Genomic DNA, 16086 nt, shown 5'->3' on the forward strand with positions numbered 1-16086 from the left:
CTGGACCCTCTCCAGTCACATCATGTTTTTCTTGTACTGAGGAGCCCAGAAATGGACACAGCACTCCAGGTGTGGCCTCAATAGGGCTGAGTAGATGGTCAGGACCATCTCCCTTGACCTGCTGGCCACGCCTTCCCAATGCATCCCAGGATACCACTGGCCACAAGGGCACTGCCAGCTCATGGTCATCCAACAAGATTCCCAGGTTCTTCTCTGCCAAGCTGCTCTCTAGTCCCAGCCTGTGCTGCTACTTGGGATTATTCGTCCCCAAGTGCAGGACCCTACACTTGGCCTTGTTGAACCTCATTAAGTTTCTCTCCACCCAATTTTCCAGCCTATCAAGGTCCCACTGGATGACAGTGCAGCCTTCTGGTTTATCAGCTGCTCCCCACAGTTCTGTTTCATCAGCAAACTTGATGAGGGTCTCTTTCCTTTAACTGTCTTTCACTGAATGGAAGAGAGGATCTTTCCTGTTATAGTTTACATGCATTCCTCGCTAATCACATACTGGTTTCACTGTCAGAAATATAACGTTGGGGGTACTATGAAGACACTGTGAACATGGAATTACTCCTGTGTTGCACATTTCTCATTTTAAAGAAAGGATGCTTTTTTCGTTTTCTGTTATAATCGTTGTAGAAAACATAAAATATCTAAACCTTCTATTTTATAGATTGTATCTTAATCTCAAGACTTAAAATACAAAACTCCAGAGGCAATCTTAAGGATATTTCCACAAAGTCTTTTTTCATGGTTTTATTCTTATATTGCAAGTCTGTTTCCTTTGAAAATGCAAATACATACCATCATAAATTGTAATACAGGACATACAAAGAATCCTTGACCTTCATGTAGCATAAGATGATCGTGATGAATCAAATAATTTAATGCAGCAAAGGTTAGTTTAAAAAGTATCCAAGTGTGCATTCCAGACATAGACAGCAGATGTTGATTTACAGCTGGATCTGTGATGGAAGGCATCTTCTGCCATTATCCCTGTAGTGGGGAAGAGAAAGAGGATTGGTGCTCGCATGTGCATTTAAGCTGTGTGGTATTAAACTGAACTGACATTCAATACATGCCATTCACCTGCACCTGTCCTGTTCCTCTGCAAGTTGTTTGCAAGTCCAGCTCTAACCTGAGTTTCCAGCTCTTTACGGTAAGCGAAAAAAAAAAAAAAAAGACAGGAAATCCCCGAGAAAGTGACTCCCTCCTTAGCCTAAACCCACTGACCAAAACCATGAGACACCAATGCTATGTATCATATGAAGCAGAAGAAAGAAAAACTTCTGTGGTTTTAGGGTACAAGATTGAGAACAGAAGCCCAGGTTAAAGCTGATGCTTTTCCAGTTTTCCTCTGTTACCCGAAATCTGAGCTTGCTAAGGCCAAAATTTTGGGTTCGGTCTTTGTACTCTCCTTGCCTTTGCACCTGCAAGGCAGGATTGACAGCAAATCTTTTGGCTAGTCATATGATATGTGACAATAGTCTAGTGATTTATGTAAGTAAAAAACTAGATTTTTCAGATCACCTATAATTCTTGCATTTTGGCCCATGGGAACTGATTTATTTTTAAAAACACTACATTGAAGAGTGGCCATGAAAAGGGGACAGGTTAATTTTAATTAAACCATCAGATCAATTCCTGATCAGAAAAGGCTGGCAGAGCTTGCAGGAGAATTGCATGTTAATAAAGTTGGGAGTCACTCATTTTTTCTAATTATTACTTGACAGAAAAAAATTTTTGAAAGCCATGCTATGTGTAACTATACTATGTACAACTGTTTAAAGAAAGGGAAGAAGCAGATACTTCCGAGGACAGTGACAGCATGCAAATAATTATCTATCCCATTCCTGTAATCACCTTGGCTATTATCATTCTTATCTGGTGTGCATCTGAGATCTTACAAGTATTTCAGCCAATATCGTCACATGGGACAGCAGTTTCTATGACAAACTTTTTTCTGTACTTTTGGAGAGTATCTGCCTTTGGTGAGGGGATAGATCTTAACTTCCAGAGTCACGTCCAGTTTCAGCCAGTGACTTACCTGTCTCAGAGGTGCCAGCCCTGTCACTGCAGCACGGTGCATTGCCTGCTGCTGTAGGCACTGCTGTGGTCCAGCATTGGCACGTACATTTTAGCCACGATGCAGTAGCTGACTCCAGGCCTCAAATCTTGTATTTTAATAACCTTCTCTTTCCCTTCATACACCAGGGCCCTGTGTTGCTTCACACAGAGTGGAGAAAAAAGAACCAGTCAAGCACATTTCCCTAGCAAGTGTGTCTGTGAGTAAAGTTTGATGAGAACAGAGGATGCAGAACAGCAGATGGACTTACACAAACTCAACAGCATTAATGTTTACGCTGTTTAATATTTATGCTTTTTTAAGAAAATTCCCTCCCCTGCCATTCCTCTCCTGTCCCAATTTTTTAATCTAAGTCATAGATTATGAAGTATTAAATTGATGGAAAATAATAAAAGGAGGCATTACAACTCAATGCAATCAAATGCAACTCCTGAAAAATAAGCCTACTTTGTTTTCAAACACTTGCACAGTCATTGCTGCTCTCACAATCCCAGAAGATTGTTTCAACAGTAAAACAAGTATGGTGTGCCCACAGTTTTCTGGCTTTTCAATTGTAAAGGGTTAATATCTGAATATATGCTTACCTCATCTAGAAAGTTGTTAATTATGAAGACTTGATACAGCAGATCATAATAATTTGTCATTGGTATGTTGCTGCCTCTTTTCCTTTTATAAGGAGAACGTGGAGCCTGGAGCTTTACTATTATGGATTTGTTGCTATGAACCACAGTTACCATTGGAGGTCCTATCATAGCTATGGAAAAAAACAAAGCTATAAACACAATTATAGTTTATTAATAATATTTCCTAGAATGCAATTTGAATCCATTCAACAAATGCTGATGCTATCAACAATATATTATGCTGTATTTACTCCTCAAGTGACACTTTGTAAATTCTTGTTTCTTGGTGTTTATTGGGTTTGGTTATTTTTATTTTGGAGGTAATATTTCCTGTGTTTGTAAATCTATCTTTGAGCCAAACCTTTTGAAATCCCTTAGAGCTGATGTTAAGGGCTGCCTGGTCAAGAAAATTCCGAAATTGCCCTGATTTTCCCTCGTATTTGTCTTTGTGCTTGGACTGCACAAAACATCAATTTAAACCGCTTCAGCTATGCCAAGGATGCAGTTTACCTCATCACTTTCAAATACTTGGCAGTTGCCTTGGTTAAACACAGCTAAGGCTTCCAGGTAGTGCCTGCATAGCTGTGTGTGCAGCACCAGAAATGTGGGGACACAGGGCAGCAGCTGCCACGTGAACCTCTCTAGGTGGAGGGGCGTGGCACAGGGTGAGATGTTCTGGTTTTGCTGCAAGGTCGTGCTTTATGCCAAAGCTTGTGGTTTCATCTGCACAGGAGGCTCAAGGCAGTTTGCACTTGGGGGCTGTGAAGTGACCCACACTGACAACTTGATTTTGCGTTGGCCAGTGAGGGAAAACAGGTCAATTCATGGTGAATTACTGGTGGGTAGACTGCTACTGTTCAGCGTTTGGGCAGACCTCCATTTCTAGCATATGGTGGCACTATAATGACAGTGCTAACCAAAACCTTTGCACATGTCCTTTCTATGTCCTTTTCTGCAGTCAGGATAACACATAAATTTGAGAAGAATAGTGACCACACACCATGCAGCTCTCTTCTTTCTTCTCCTCCCAAAGAAAAAATGCTTCCTTTTTTATTGTCTTGAGTCCTGTCCTTCCAGCAGCTTCAAAAATGCCTGAAAATAATTTGTGTATTTCCATGCCTAGAGGAAAAGGTTGAATTAAAGGGATCGTTTGGTCTCCTGGTAAATGGCTATTTAGGCATAATCACTCGGCTTTCAGGTGTGTGGAGAATTACTTTGACATAGCACTTCACCTGAGAGCCATTGACTCACTTCTTTATGTACAGCTTTGTGGCTAGAAAAGGATTACTCATGTTTGCAAGTTGTGAGCAGAAATGATGTGTTCCATGCCACCAAAGATCAAATTCCTTCCTAGGGTGTAAGAGCCTGATGGAGACTTCAGCCAGCTCTTAAAATGCTGTTTATTGCATAGCTGAGGTTACAGCAGTTGTGGGTTGTGGGTGAGCCTACAGATGCTGGCTACAGGCAAGTCCTGTGTCCTGAAGCCCCTCTAGTTCTGGTTACAATGAATTATATACTTTTCATTACAGAGCATCTTAATACATGACAACCAATCAATACTTTTACTATTACCTATAGCCTATCCTAACCACTAATATTACCATATTCATGTTACTATTTCCAATCACAAAAGGTTAGTATGTTACAGTTTAAGCTAGAAGTTGTTTTTCAGTTTTCTTGCAGTAGAAAATTTTGAGATCTTTTCTCTACTTTCAACACTGGCTTTCTTGTTTGCCTGTGAAAATCTTTTTGCTTGGTAAAAATATCTTCTGTTTGAGGTGGATTTATCCTTTGCTCTAAGTCCTAAAAACCCTTTCCAACTCACTTGCTCTTTGCCTTCTGGTTACTCAGTAAGACTGGCTCAGCAGTTTTCTTCTATATCAAAACTTGCTATCATTTCTATTCCTTCTTCAGATTCTACATTCAAAGATCTTTCAGTTATACATACATATCTGTGAGACCTTCCTGTCAAATCCTTATCCTTTCCAACACTGGGGGACACGTATGTTTGCACTTACTTTCTCGCCAAGGAGTGAATCTGCAGCTGAGGCTCCAGTTGGAATAGACACCAGCCAAGGCTGCTCTCACTCTGCTGTAGTAAGGCTCCTGGATGTCAGAGGTCTCATGTGTTAGGTCACAGACACGACTTGAAATCCCCCAGCACTCATCTTTGTTTTGCCAGGTGGACTGCCCATACCTATGGAGAAAGAGGAGGAAGGATGTAAACTTTTGGGATCACTGCCATTATCCATGCAGATTCTTAGCTATCTGTTTTACTCTCGTGGCACTGACAAGTGTCCTGCCATGGAAATTAACTGCCTTCAGTTTGATAACAGGGAAAGTTGATTCCATGGGTGTTTGGGAGCTACAGGTTTGTGTCTTTTCTGAAAGAAATCTGAAGCAGAGACATGTGTCACCAGCCCTGTAAGAAGCCTCCTCTTAGTTGCTCCATGGGAGAGGTGGGCAAGCTTCAGCTTAGCCAGTGTGTTCAGTGATGGGTAAAATGCCAGGTTTCACCAAAGAGTTTCTCAAGGGCAATAATCATTTCAGGCACTCACCAGTGTGCCAGGGATGGGAGCAGACCCTGAAGACCAGCCCCTAATGTCTCAGTCATGCAAGGCACCCTGAGGCAGTGCCGTGGGCAAGGTAGGCCACTGAAATGCCTGAATGTTCTATTGCAGAAGAACTTGACCTGCTTGAGGCAGGTGGCTGGACCCAGTGACTTTCAGAGGTCCCCTACAAACCACATTTTGCTTCGAATCCTTGGTGCAATGAGAGTGCAGAGCACAGTGCTGGAGGCACTTACTCCTTGCCTGCCTAGTGCTGCTTGACTGTACCTTATGGGATTGATAAGTGCAGAAACAACTGAGAGCTGACAGCCAAGCAGGACACGGCTATTCCCCAGGAATGAGAGCATCCTGTCACCTGAGAGATCATTTTGATGTGCCCAGCACAGCAGGAGGCCCCGATACTTACACTTTATACTGCACAAAGTAGAGTGCATCTCTGGCCTCTCTGGCCCACCCAGGCTGCCAATGCAAAGTGGTGTTGAAATTTAACGAATGGAACTCTACCTTCTGTGGCTTAATCGAATCTTGCAGGTCTTGGTTTTCCAAAACTAAAAGCGCTGCAGACAAAAAGGAAGGATAACATAATGTGTTTGTCACAGACACACTCCTCCATACTGGAATCAGAGGGTATTGCTACAGACTCTTGAGTTTCATGACTAGCAGACCACAGGGAAATTAAATCTCCTGGATCTCATATTCAAAACTTTCCAAGTCACGAAATCAAGTGGTTACAGAAGAAACGTATTTCAAATTATGAAAGGAATACTTTTATGTGGTCTGAGTGTTTGGAGGTGGGGTTTTTTGCTGTTTGTTTGTTTGCTGTTATTTTGTTTTTCTCTTTAATTTTTTCTTTTTTGTTGTTTTCTTTAGTGAGTTTGCTGCTGTGAAAGATGCCTCATGCACATCTTCGGATCTATCCAAATGTCTATCCAGAGTCTGCATTAAGCAGCCCCATCAATACTTAAAAGTCAAGTGCTCTTTCCCTCTTTACTCCACAACTCAGCTTTAACCTGAACAGATTATGGCTCTTTTAACTGTTGCCACAGTCATATTTACCAGCTCCTGCCTAATAAAGAACCACCTGAAATTCACTGCTTTTCCTGTCTGTAGCACTGGAAAAGCTGTCTGACAATTTTCAAGACCATCTATTTTCAAACTGCAATACTACTTTTAACTGATTCAGTTAACAACCCCTACGAATCATTCAAATTCCAATCTTTTTGTGGGTTTTGCAACCCAGATGACAGCAGCTTTTACCCTGGCATAGCACAGAATCAGATCAGATTGTACTGCCTGAACTGAAACTGGTAATTCATCCATGAAAAAAGTCTAATGGGCAACATGTTCATTCTATCTGCACTTCAGAAGTAGGAAAGACAAAAAACCAAACTAATTTGAAAGTGACTGGCTTTTGAAACCCACAAAAGGATCCAGAGATTTCTTGGCTCATCCAAAAACTCAATAATGAGCCCTGTCCTCCCACCCCCCCATCCCCCTCCCGTACAGGAAAAGAGCAAAAAGCCCTTACTTACAAGTGGTCTCATCCTGAAGCAGGTGCATCAGTAAGCAGAGGAAGGAAAGCATGATCCTCCTCATTCTGAGGAGAGAGCTCCATGACCGAAAAGCACCTCTCTTCCTCTTGGGCATGTCTTATGCGGAAGTAATTGTTAAGCACTCCAGAGTTCCCCTTATTTTCAGTGGTTTCCTAAATTCCCCGGTTTGGCTTTGCTTTAATTTAGCTGGAAAACATATGAGTAGCTCTAAATTAAACCTGAGCAATTGTACTTTCTTGGCAGCTGTGGTCATGCAGAGTTTGGAACTAATTATGAACCAAGCCATTATGAAAAAAGTCCTTTTTTTTTCAAGATGCTAATTCCCAGTTGATGTCTGCCAATATTGCTTTATCCCATAAATTTGTCACAGAAGCTTTCTTGCTTGCCATGCTAAGACTTTTAATATTTATTTATTTATTTACTTTCAGCTCACTAGCCGCTCAGAGCTGAAGAATACAAGAAATTTTGTTCCAAAAAATATAAAAGACCTACCCATGAGATGTGCTCTGGCTTGATGGACTGCCTCAGGGCCAAAAGCAAGAGATGGAGTTTGCAGGTGTGCTGGTGGCAGGACATCATCTAGGGGGCTGTCACTGGAAGAATGAGGGGCTGTGAAATCACTTCTGGCTGTTGGGTCGCACGTTCACCCCATGCTGGCTGCACGGGAGATGCGATGCTGGGAGGCTGGGGAAGTTGCAGGACTGACAGCCTCCAGACAGGGATTAGGAAGGTAAGCCCAGCCCATGGGGCCAAAGTGCCACTCTGAGCTGGACTTTCAGACTGCCTGGAATCATATGCCCCAACTGGTGCAGGTGTGCTGCAACACTGCCTGCACAAATATTGGCATTTGTCGGTGTTATCCCCTGGATCCTGCCTGCCCAAAATGTCCATCCCTACAAGCTTGACCCCAGGGCTAGGGATGCTGAGGCTCCCCGGCGGAAAAATTTCACTTTGTGCTTGCAAGTGCTTTAGTGCCACATGCACGTCTGCCTGGTGGGAGATGAGTTTTGTGCTCCTGGATGTATGGAAAGCTTAGACAATTCGGTTGCTGGAGGTGAACGTGGTGTTACTGCCTGGCCTTGCCCCTCACTCTTCCCTTACCAAAAGCTCCCCGATGCTGACACCCACTGGTACTTCACTGCTTGTGCACTAGTGCAACTAAGCAAAAGTCAGGACGCAATCTCTTTTTGCAAACTCATGATGATAAGCAAGAGGAGGAAAATGGTAATTTTATAAGATTAGCGCAGCCCTGTGTAACGATTTCCACAAAAGGAGTAATGGCTGTGAAGGCTATCTGTCTGCAAACAAAAAATTGTCATGAAATCTTCTTTACTTTGGGACGTGGAAACAGAAGACTTGTCAGGTCAAAAAAAAGTTCAAGTTCTGGTTCAGATGAACTTATTTAAAGGCCACCAGTTATACTGAACAAACTGAACAACATCTAGTCAAGAAGCTGACCTTGGTCAGATAGATGGGCAAAGGGTCTCAGTTCAGCTGAGCACCTATACCTCATTATTCTAGCACCAAACCTACATCATATATAGTGAAATGCTAACTGTATAGCTTTAAATAATGAATTAGTCAAACCGATTAAGGGAATTAAAGAACTGAGAAAAAATGAAGAAAAAAACCCACCAAAATGAAGGCAGAAGTCAGAAAGTCTATCTCCGGCTGCAGATTTTTTATCTATCCATTTCCCAAACACACCTTCAAAATCCAGTGACCTTTAAATAGTTCCCCACACCAAATTCAATTAATATTTCATCACGTTATATGAGCTCAAGTACGGGAATAGGGAACTTTTACAAACTAATCACTAGACTGGGAAGTCATCAGTGTTTCGTCACAGGTCATGTATTTGTTTACTTGAATTGTACACACCTTCTCATATCCTGGGAAGCAGCCCATTGCCTGGAGCTGAAGCGTGAACCTTTGTCAAAGTTCTTTTTGATGGTGGTTCCTCCCAAGAAAGCAGAGCTGAGAGCCAGCCTGCCAGTGCGTTTTGCTCGGAAAAGGCTGCTGTACAATGTGGTGAAACAGGGCAAGAAATGTCTGTCACATGGGGAAACCCAGTGTTTCCTGTGCACTGCACTCCCCGTGTTTTATCTGCAGCTGGGCTCAGCATTCTGCAGTAATTGGTAACTCTTCACATAATTTCTGTTGTCCTTGAAATAGCCGCTGTTCCAATAGGAGGTTATTAGCACCTGTAATACTGTGCTACTCATCAGCCTCAGTCACGCTGCTTCAGTGCTTTGTGTGATAAAAACGACTGCAGTCTAAGAAGGACCAGCTACACACACACACACATGCAGGCATGTACATACATGTATGTCTGGAGTCTCACAGAACATGTATTTAGTGAATATAGTGCATTTCAGAATGTAAACTATTGAGGAACACAGGATGATGCACACTGCAATGCTATTTAAAATATGAGAACATTTATAAACAATATTAAGGGTATTCTGAACAGTACTTTATGAAGAAATTGAAAGCTAAAATTTATTACTGAGCCCAGCAGAATCCACATAAGTAGTTATGCTACTAGCTCATCCTAGCTTACACTGCAGCATCTTTCTGATACCAACCATTGTGAAACAGTAGAACTGATCTTTTTGTGAACCAACGTAGAAAACCATCAGTATGAGATTTTTTTCCATTGCTGGAACAGAAACCTATCTGAATGCTGGGTAAACAGCTTTCTTTCTCTTGAGGACAGATTATTGCTACACAGAGGTAAAAGTCAAGTACATTTTGTTGAAAGCTGCTTGACTCATTTAATTTGAAAGGACCACCTCCTTGTTTCTCTTTTTTTTTTCTTTTGCCCTTGAATGAGTTGTTTCCCATACCTAAGAGGTGAAAATATAACCCTGAAACTGCTACTGTAGCACGACCTTTAGCTTTTCAGATGCGAGCCTGGTATTTGCAGCGGATGTGAGAGTGGGTTTTGCTTACATGCCTGGATGAGGATGTGGGAGGAAGAAGAAAGCATACCCCAAGCATACAGAGAATACTTCTAGTAACCGGCAGAGGCAAGGCAATTCTCTCTCAATGCGTGGCATTGCACATAAAAATAGAAAAAGCGAGTGGTTCATGCTACTCTAGGACCTAAAGACTATTTGCAATTGGAGCCACAGTTTTCAGTCTTTTCTAAACAGCCAGTGTGGACTCAGAGGAAAACCTGTCTTGGGAGAGGGCTCAGGAGGTCATCCAGTCCAGCTTCAGCACAGGGCTAGTGACAATTTTATCCCACAGTTAACCACTTTTAATGTGAGTTTCCTCCTGCATATCCTAGTGGGATTCCTCTGCTGCAATTTATGACAGACGTTTTTTGTGATTTTACTGGGAGCTTCAGAAAAAAGTCTGCCATTTCTGCAAATGCTACATTGGCTCAGTGGGGACTGGGAAAGTGAATCACTACACTACAAACAAAACCTAAAATTAAAGGAAGGAAAACCCCTACAGTCAGGCAGGAGGGGCTTTTTGGATTTTTCTTCCCTGCTCTGTAGAGAAGAGACATTGCATCACATGAGTTGTTACACAGAAGTTTCTGAGGAAGCAACACAGACTTTCACTGCACAGTGTGTGCCTTCCCTGCCCACAGGTACAAACTTCTTATCTCACCATTAAAGAGCTTGGGTCAACATTTTAAAGATTGCATTTAGAAATTCCAGTGCTGTAGCTCCATCTACATAGTGAGACTTTTGACCATATCAAAGATGAAGATCTGCTGTAGGCTCAAAAAAAGCAAGTCATCATTTGCACATGCAGTATTTATTTTAAAATGTGCAACACACTGAATTGACCAGGAAGCTAGTAACCAACAGTAACATTCATTAGGAACTGAAATTAACATCAAACCCCAAAATAGCTCCAAGTCTTTTACTTAGATAACAAGTTCCCTTAAAATTGTCAATTTTTCTTACTTGCAAAGCCATAGAATTATATTTTTTTCCTACCACTAAGGAGTGCTGTAGCTTGTTTAAGCCCACTAAGACACACTTTTCAGGTTGTGGATCCCTCACCAAATCATCTGCAGACAAAAAACTACCAACTTGGAGATATGTGAAATCAACATTCCAGAATTTGTCGATTTTTCTTAGGTAATCTTCATAGCAGAGTAAAGGTGCCAAGTGCTCCCTCAGCCAACAGAACTCACAGATAAAACTGGAGAGGTACATCACAAACATTGCTCATGCTTCCTTGGTCCACCTACTAAAGTAAAGAAAGGCTCAATTTTGATAGTGCCAATGCTCTCTGACACCCTGCCACCAGAGGCAGCTGAGGTAACTCCTGAAATACTGGTAGTGTGGGTAGGATATGACCCACACACTGACTTTCCTGTTGTACAGAGTGGTTCAAAGCCTCTGCATCTGATCACAAAGTCCTGTCCAGACCACATGGGGCTGACTCAGCACATCACACAAGAAGGGCAACGGGCTGGCAGGCCTGCACTTGGGAAAAGACACAGAGAACTGGGATGCCTGCCTCCACATTTGTCATAAAAAATTGAGCTGCAGGAGAAAACACTTTTGGTAGCTACTTTGGGCAATAAAACCTGGAAAGATGCAAGCTCAAGGGGTTTCCCTGGCCAAGGGAAAAAATAAATACAAGGAAGAAAAAAAGAGAAACTGCCTTTCACTCATTTCTTCTGCAAGGAGAAATTTACAAGCATCACACTTTCTAACCTGTGGTGGAGTTCTGTGATTGTGTTTTGAATTCTCAGTATCATTCTCCATCATTCAAGGAGTGCAAACTCTAGAGCAGAAAGTCCATTCTTAAAACAACCATTTACCACCATCATCTTCAAATACCTGATGTATAGTATAGTCACTGTTGTTTCACAAGCCTTTTTTGTTTTCCTTAATAAATACAGTGTTGAAGATCTTGCGTAGATAGTCTCTGAGCATTCTGTAATTGGTGTGCTAAGCTTTTCAGGACAGGACCCTTCACACTTAACTGGTTTTCACACCTGAGAGGTGTTAGTTTCGAGCCTACTGCAACATGACTGTTTAACCACTAAGATCACCTGGTGATTCCTAAAGACAAAAAGCGCTTTGTTCCATATTCTTTGTCTTAAAGGAAGTTTGGTGTATCTCAAATAAAATTGCTAGCTTTGCTGCACACCCTGAAGTAATTGACAATTGTTCAATATTCACCAGCAATTCTTCGTAATTCACCATCCAAATTCAAAGTACTTTATTGCAATTTCTATTCATATTTGGGGGGCGAGTACGAACTGGTACTGTATTAAACAAAGCCGATATAAGGCCAGAGTGATACCTGAGATTATGCCATACCGAAGAAGGGACTAAGAAATGGCAAAGATGCTCTCTACCTCCTTGCTAGCACTGCCCCCTAGCCATTCAGGCAAGCTTTTGCAAGCCCTCCTTCCTTGTTATAACTTAACTCACACTTCATCACATACCACAGGCCTTAACTCTACCAAACCTGGCAGCAGAAAGCACACTACACCACATACAGTTCCTGGCTTCTAGACTAGAACTGCACAAGCCCTCCACCCTTCCTACAATTAACTGAGCTGCTATAAACTTGCAAAATATGCCACAAAACATAACACAAAAAAGTCATGCCCAGAAAGAAAACAAAGTGTATTTATTTTTGTTCTTTTCGTTCTCTATTTTCAGTCTGAAAGGACTCTATTTACTCTCTTTGAAAGGGTATTTTTGAAGGGATACAAGTTTTTGAGATTATTCAAGCGATGTTGGCACACAGAAAAAAAGCTGTATCAGAGTCAATAATCTTAGTGCTGTACTGTGCACATTACAAGGATTTGACAACTGCAGGATTAATTTTTCAGGACACATAGCAAGCTGGCGGGCAGAACCTCTTGGCTTGCTTGCTCACCGTTTGCTCTGCTTGTAATGCTTTTCCTCTTTCAAGCTGTGTCTGGACGGCAAAAAATAAAACATCACACAAATAGACTTCTGTGAGCATTTAAACATCTAATGATCAGCAACAAGTTTCAAGGAAGGCCAGCTTTCCTCGCTCTGTAGCAATTATTCCATTCAAATAGTTTGACTATTTGATCCTTGTCTATAATTTTTCAATAGAACATAAGGAAACATCCCCAGGCTGAAGCAATAGGACTGCTAAGTTACTGCAGGCTGCATCAACACCAAAGGGCAGAAGAGAAGTTGCAATGCTGAGGATGAAGATGGTCAGCAGGATCCAGGAACTGGCTGCACACAGCCACACACACAGATGGGCCACACACATCTCCCCCAAACAGTGTTTGGATTCTCAATAATGACCAGGCATACACCACAGAAATAACATGAACCGAGAGCTTCAAAAGCTAAGTCATAAAAGAGGCAAGGACACACGTTTTTCTTCTTAGATTTTTTTTTATTTACATATTTAAACGTTTAGTATGTACACTATTTACAGGAATTTCATTATAGATTTCAGCCCTGCATCTGTTTAGATAATATAGAAAGAGCATTAATAAACAAGAACTTCATAGTTAAAGGACTGAACTATAAAATAATCACACTAAACGAATCTACACGGATCACCTTTTCCTGAGATAAAAGGTGCTTTGTACTTGATTTGTCATTTTGGTTGGGTGTTTTTGCTTTTGTGTTTTTGGTTTTTTTAAGACGTGCTGAAATTATTAATTTGAGCCAAGCACAACATCTCTTACTTATTAATACTCAGCTGATTACATGGAACTACTTCAGAGCAACTGGTTATTCCTAACCCTGAGAAAAACAGGTTCTCGTGCAAGTTTCTTTTTCTGCAATCTTCTAGTGAAGGATTACATAAAAATATGCAAGTCTGTTCCAGGCAACTGGGATGCTACATGCTGTCTTGTTTCCACAGATATCAGTTGGTTTGACAATTTATTTTTTTTTAAACTACATAATTCACTTCTGCAGAAAACAACACAAAATTTGATTGATTTGATGTTCCTCTGCCAGCACACAGTACTGTCACAATACTTCATAGTTAATTGCAGATCTAATAATAAAGATTATAATGCCCACTCAAGAACAAGAACTAAAGAAGTTCTTAGAAATGTTGGCAGGTATGAGGCCAAAGTTTTGTGAAGTTCTTTTTCACAGGATATAATGTTTTGGGAGTCTTACATTATCATCCAAATCATCTTTGAGCGAGAGGAAGGGAGCAGTGCTAAGGAGCCAGGACAAGAGTAATAATCAGCTGAAAAGGTTTGAAGTGGCAAAACCTTATAAGTGTGTCATACTGCATAGCTGATAGGCCTATAAAAGGCATGAATATTAAATTATTTTCAATGTATAAATGTTAGGCACTTTCATATTCTGGATCTAGGTGCTATGTATGAATATTCAGAAGCTCAAGCAAACTACTTCATCACAAGAATATTAATCAATTAAACTAACTCAACTGGACAAAAGTATATAGATAAATACTACCTGACAGGTTCCCGGCAACATTGCTCAGATATTTGATAATACAGAACTGCAAAAGCAAGGCTAACTAGCTGCAGCTGGAAAGCCATTTCCATTCCCAACCCAATAAATCATCAGACTGCAAGATGGTGGACTGCATCCAAACAGAGATCACCACCATGAACTGCCCGATTCTTAGGCTCTCAACACCACTATGGGCAACTGCTAAAAACAGGACTGGTGGTAACAGAGCTTACTGACTCAGGAACAGATCCTTCTCTTACTGTGGCCTCACATTTTCAGCTAGTCACAGCTAGTAAAGAATCCTGTGCTCTGTGCACCCCTAAGCTTCTTTATTTCATAATTACAAAAGCTGTAAAGTGGCCTGAGCAATTTAAATATCTAAACTATCCCTGTGCCACTATTTAAGTACGCAGCACACAGAAGACAAACTGCAGGGATGGTGGTAGTTCAGGGGCTTTTGTATTAATAGTTCAGAAATTCTGATTAAGAAGTACATTTAACCTTGTTTCACTTCAAGAGCAGGCCTGTTGTATACATATGTGATACATCACAAAGCACTCATACTGCTGTTCTTGATTTTCAGCTTCTAAAATAACACTGCCTTTCCTGTACATCTGCCATGCCAGATTTTCCCCAGGTGTTATGATATATTTTTGCGTCATTTCTTATTGATCTTAACATATCCTATTGATCATCACTCTTAATGATATCTTAGCTCTTGATTGGGTCCCTTTACTCACATTTGACTCCATGTGATTTGAAAGATTCAGAAGAATGCACAATATAATTGTATTGCAGGGGTAAGAGAAAAGAACCTGAGATAGTCACTTGGTTTTAAATGTGTCCACCTGCATTCCCCTTCCAGTGTGTCAGGAAAGAAAAATCTTCCAGAACAATAAAACACTTAGATCACACAAATCTAAGATGCTGAGTCTTAGTTCTAACAGCAGCAGGGTTTCCTGATGCACTGTTAAGAACGCAATAATGAAAAAAAAAATTACATGCTTCTAACAGAATCTTGGTTTTGAGGCAGATACATCAAATCCAACAATTGCCAGAGTAATTCCTGATGTTCTCGGACAACGTCAACATTTTATCTATTTTTTCTGACAAAAAACTGACAGAAGGAAAACAAACTACCAAATGTAAGGTTAAATACTCTGAGCAGTTGCAAAGAAAATACTCAGCAAACTGCCTGGTCAGAAACTTGTTCCCACAAAGCAAGACTAACTTCAGTTTCTAATGCTCCCTTTATCCCTTCAGAGCCAAGTTTAACTTAAACACTTCTATGACATTTATAAATTCCTGAGGTATTTATTGCAATTTATATTAATCAAAAAACCTCTAAACTCAGAAAGAAATTACATCAGCTCCAATCTCTGCACAAGACTCAGCTGCTTATCTACTTAGTAGACAGCCTGCTAGGAGCTGCAGTGACCTGGAAAGTCAGTTTAGTTGAAGTTTCAAGTGCAATTAATGCTGATTTTCAAAAAGTCTTCTCCTAACACCAAGAGTGTAATTTTCTGCACCTCTGCCACGGGGAGACGTACTGCATTCTACGCAGTAAGTCACTAAGCACTGCCTTCTGGGAATTCAACCCAGAACACAACATCGAAAAAGCTGCTAGGGAGTCTCACCATGTTTGAATATAATGCAGAAACAAATCACAACCAGTTAAAATTTGCTAATTGGGCTTTCCATGACATCATAACTACAAAATTCATCTGCTTCATTTGACGTTTCCTAAAATTATCAAAACCCTGCTAACCAATCTGCTACCTTCCTGGGAGTAGAGATGGGAAAAATAGCTGTTGTCTTTAAATCTTTTGTACCATT

At 41.0% G+C, this 16086-nt stretch overlaps 1 protein-coding gene across 2 annotated transcripts; it reads right to left on the reverse strand.

Annotated features, from left to right (window-relative positions):
* Window positions 1-741: 741 nt before the first annotated feature.
* On the reverse strand, window positions 742-8607 carry IL22RA2 (interleukin 22 receptor subunit alpha 2). 2 transcript variants are annotated; one of them, XM_014879027.2, is made up of 8 exons: window positions 8468-8549; window positions 7325-7425; window positions 6812-7018; window positions 5686-5836; window positions 4728-4906; window positions 2671-2840; window positions 2048-2226; window positions 742-996 (listed from the first exon to the last, which is right to left on the reverse strand). In XM_014879027.2, exons 3-7 carry the CDS (start codon window positions 6924-6926, stop codon window positions 2071-2073), a joined length of 771 nt encoding a protein of 256 aa, XP_014734513.1. In that variant the 5' UTR covers window positions 6927-7018; window positions 7325-7425; window positions 8468-8549; the 3' UTR covers window positions 742-996; window positions 2048-2070. The 2 variants fall into 2 exon arrangements, with proteins under 2 accessions (XP_014734513.1, XP_088017768.1); XM_088161642.1 differs by lacking the exon at window positions 7325-7425 and having other exon boundaries at window positions 8468-8607.
* Between the last annotated feature and the right edge of the window lie 7479 nt (window positions 8608-16086).

Source organism: Sturnus vulgaris, chromosome 3 (assembly GCF_052056855.1).
Source record: "Sturnus vulgaris isolate bStuVul1 chromosome 3, bStuVul1.hap1, whole genome shotgun sequence".
Classification (NCBI taxonomy): domain Eukaryota; kingdom Metazoa; phylum Chordata; class Aves; order Passeriformes; family Sturnidae; genus Sturnus; species Sturnus vulgaris.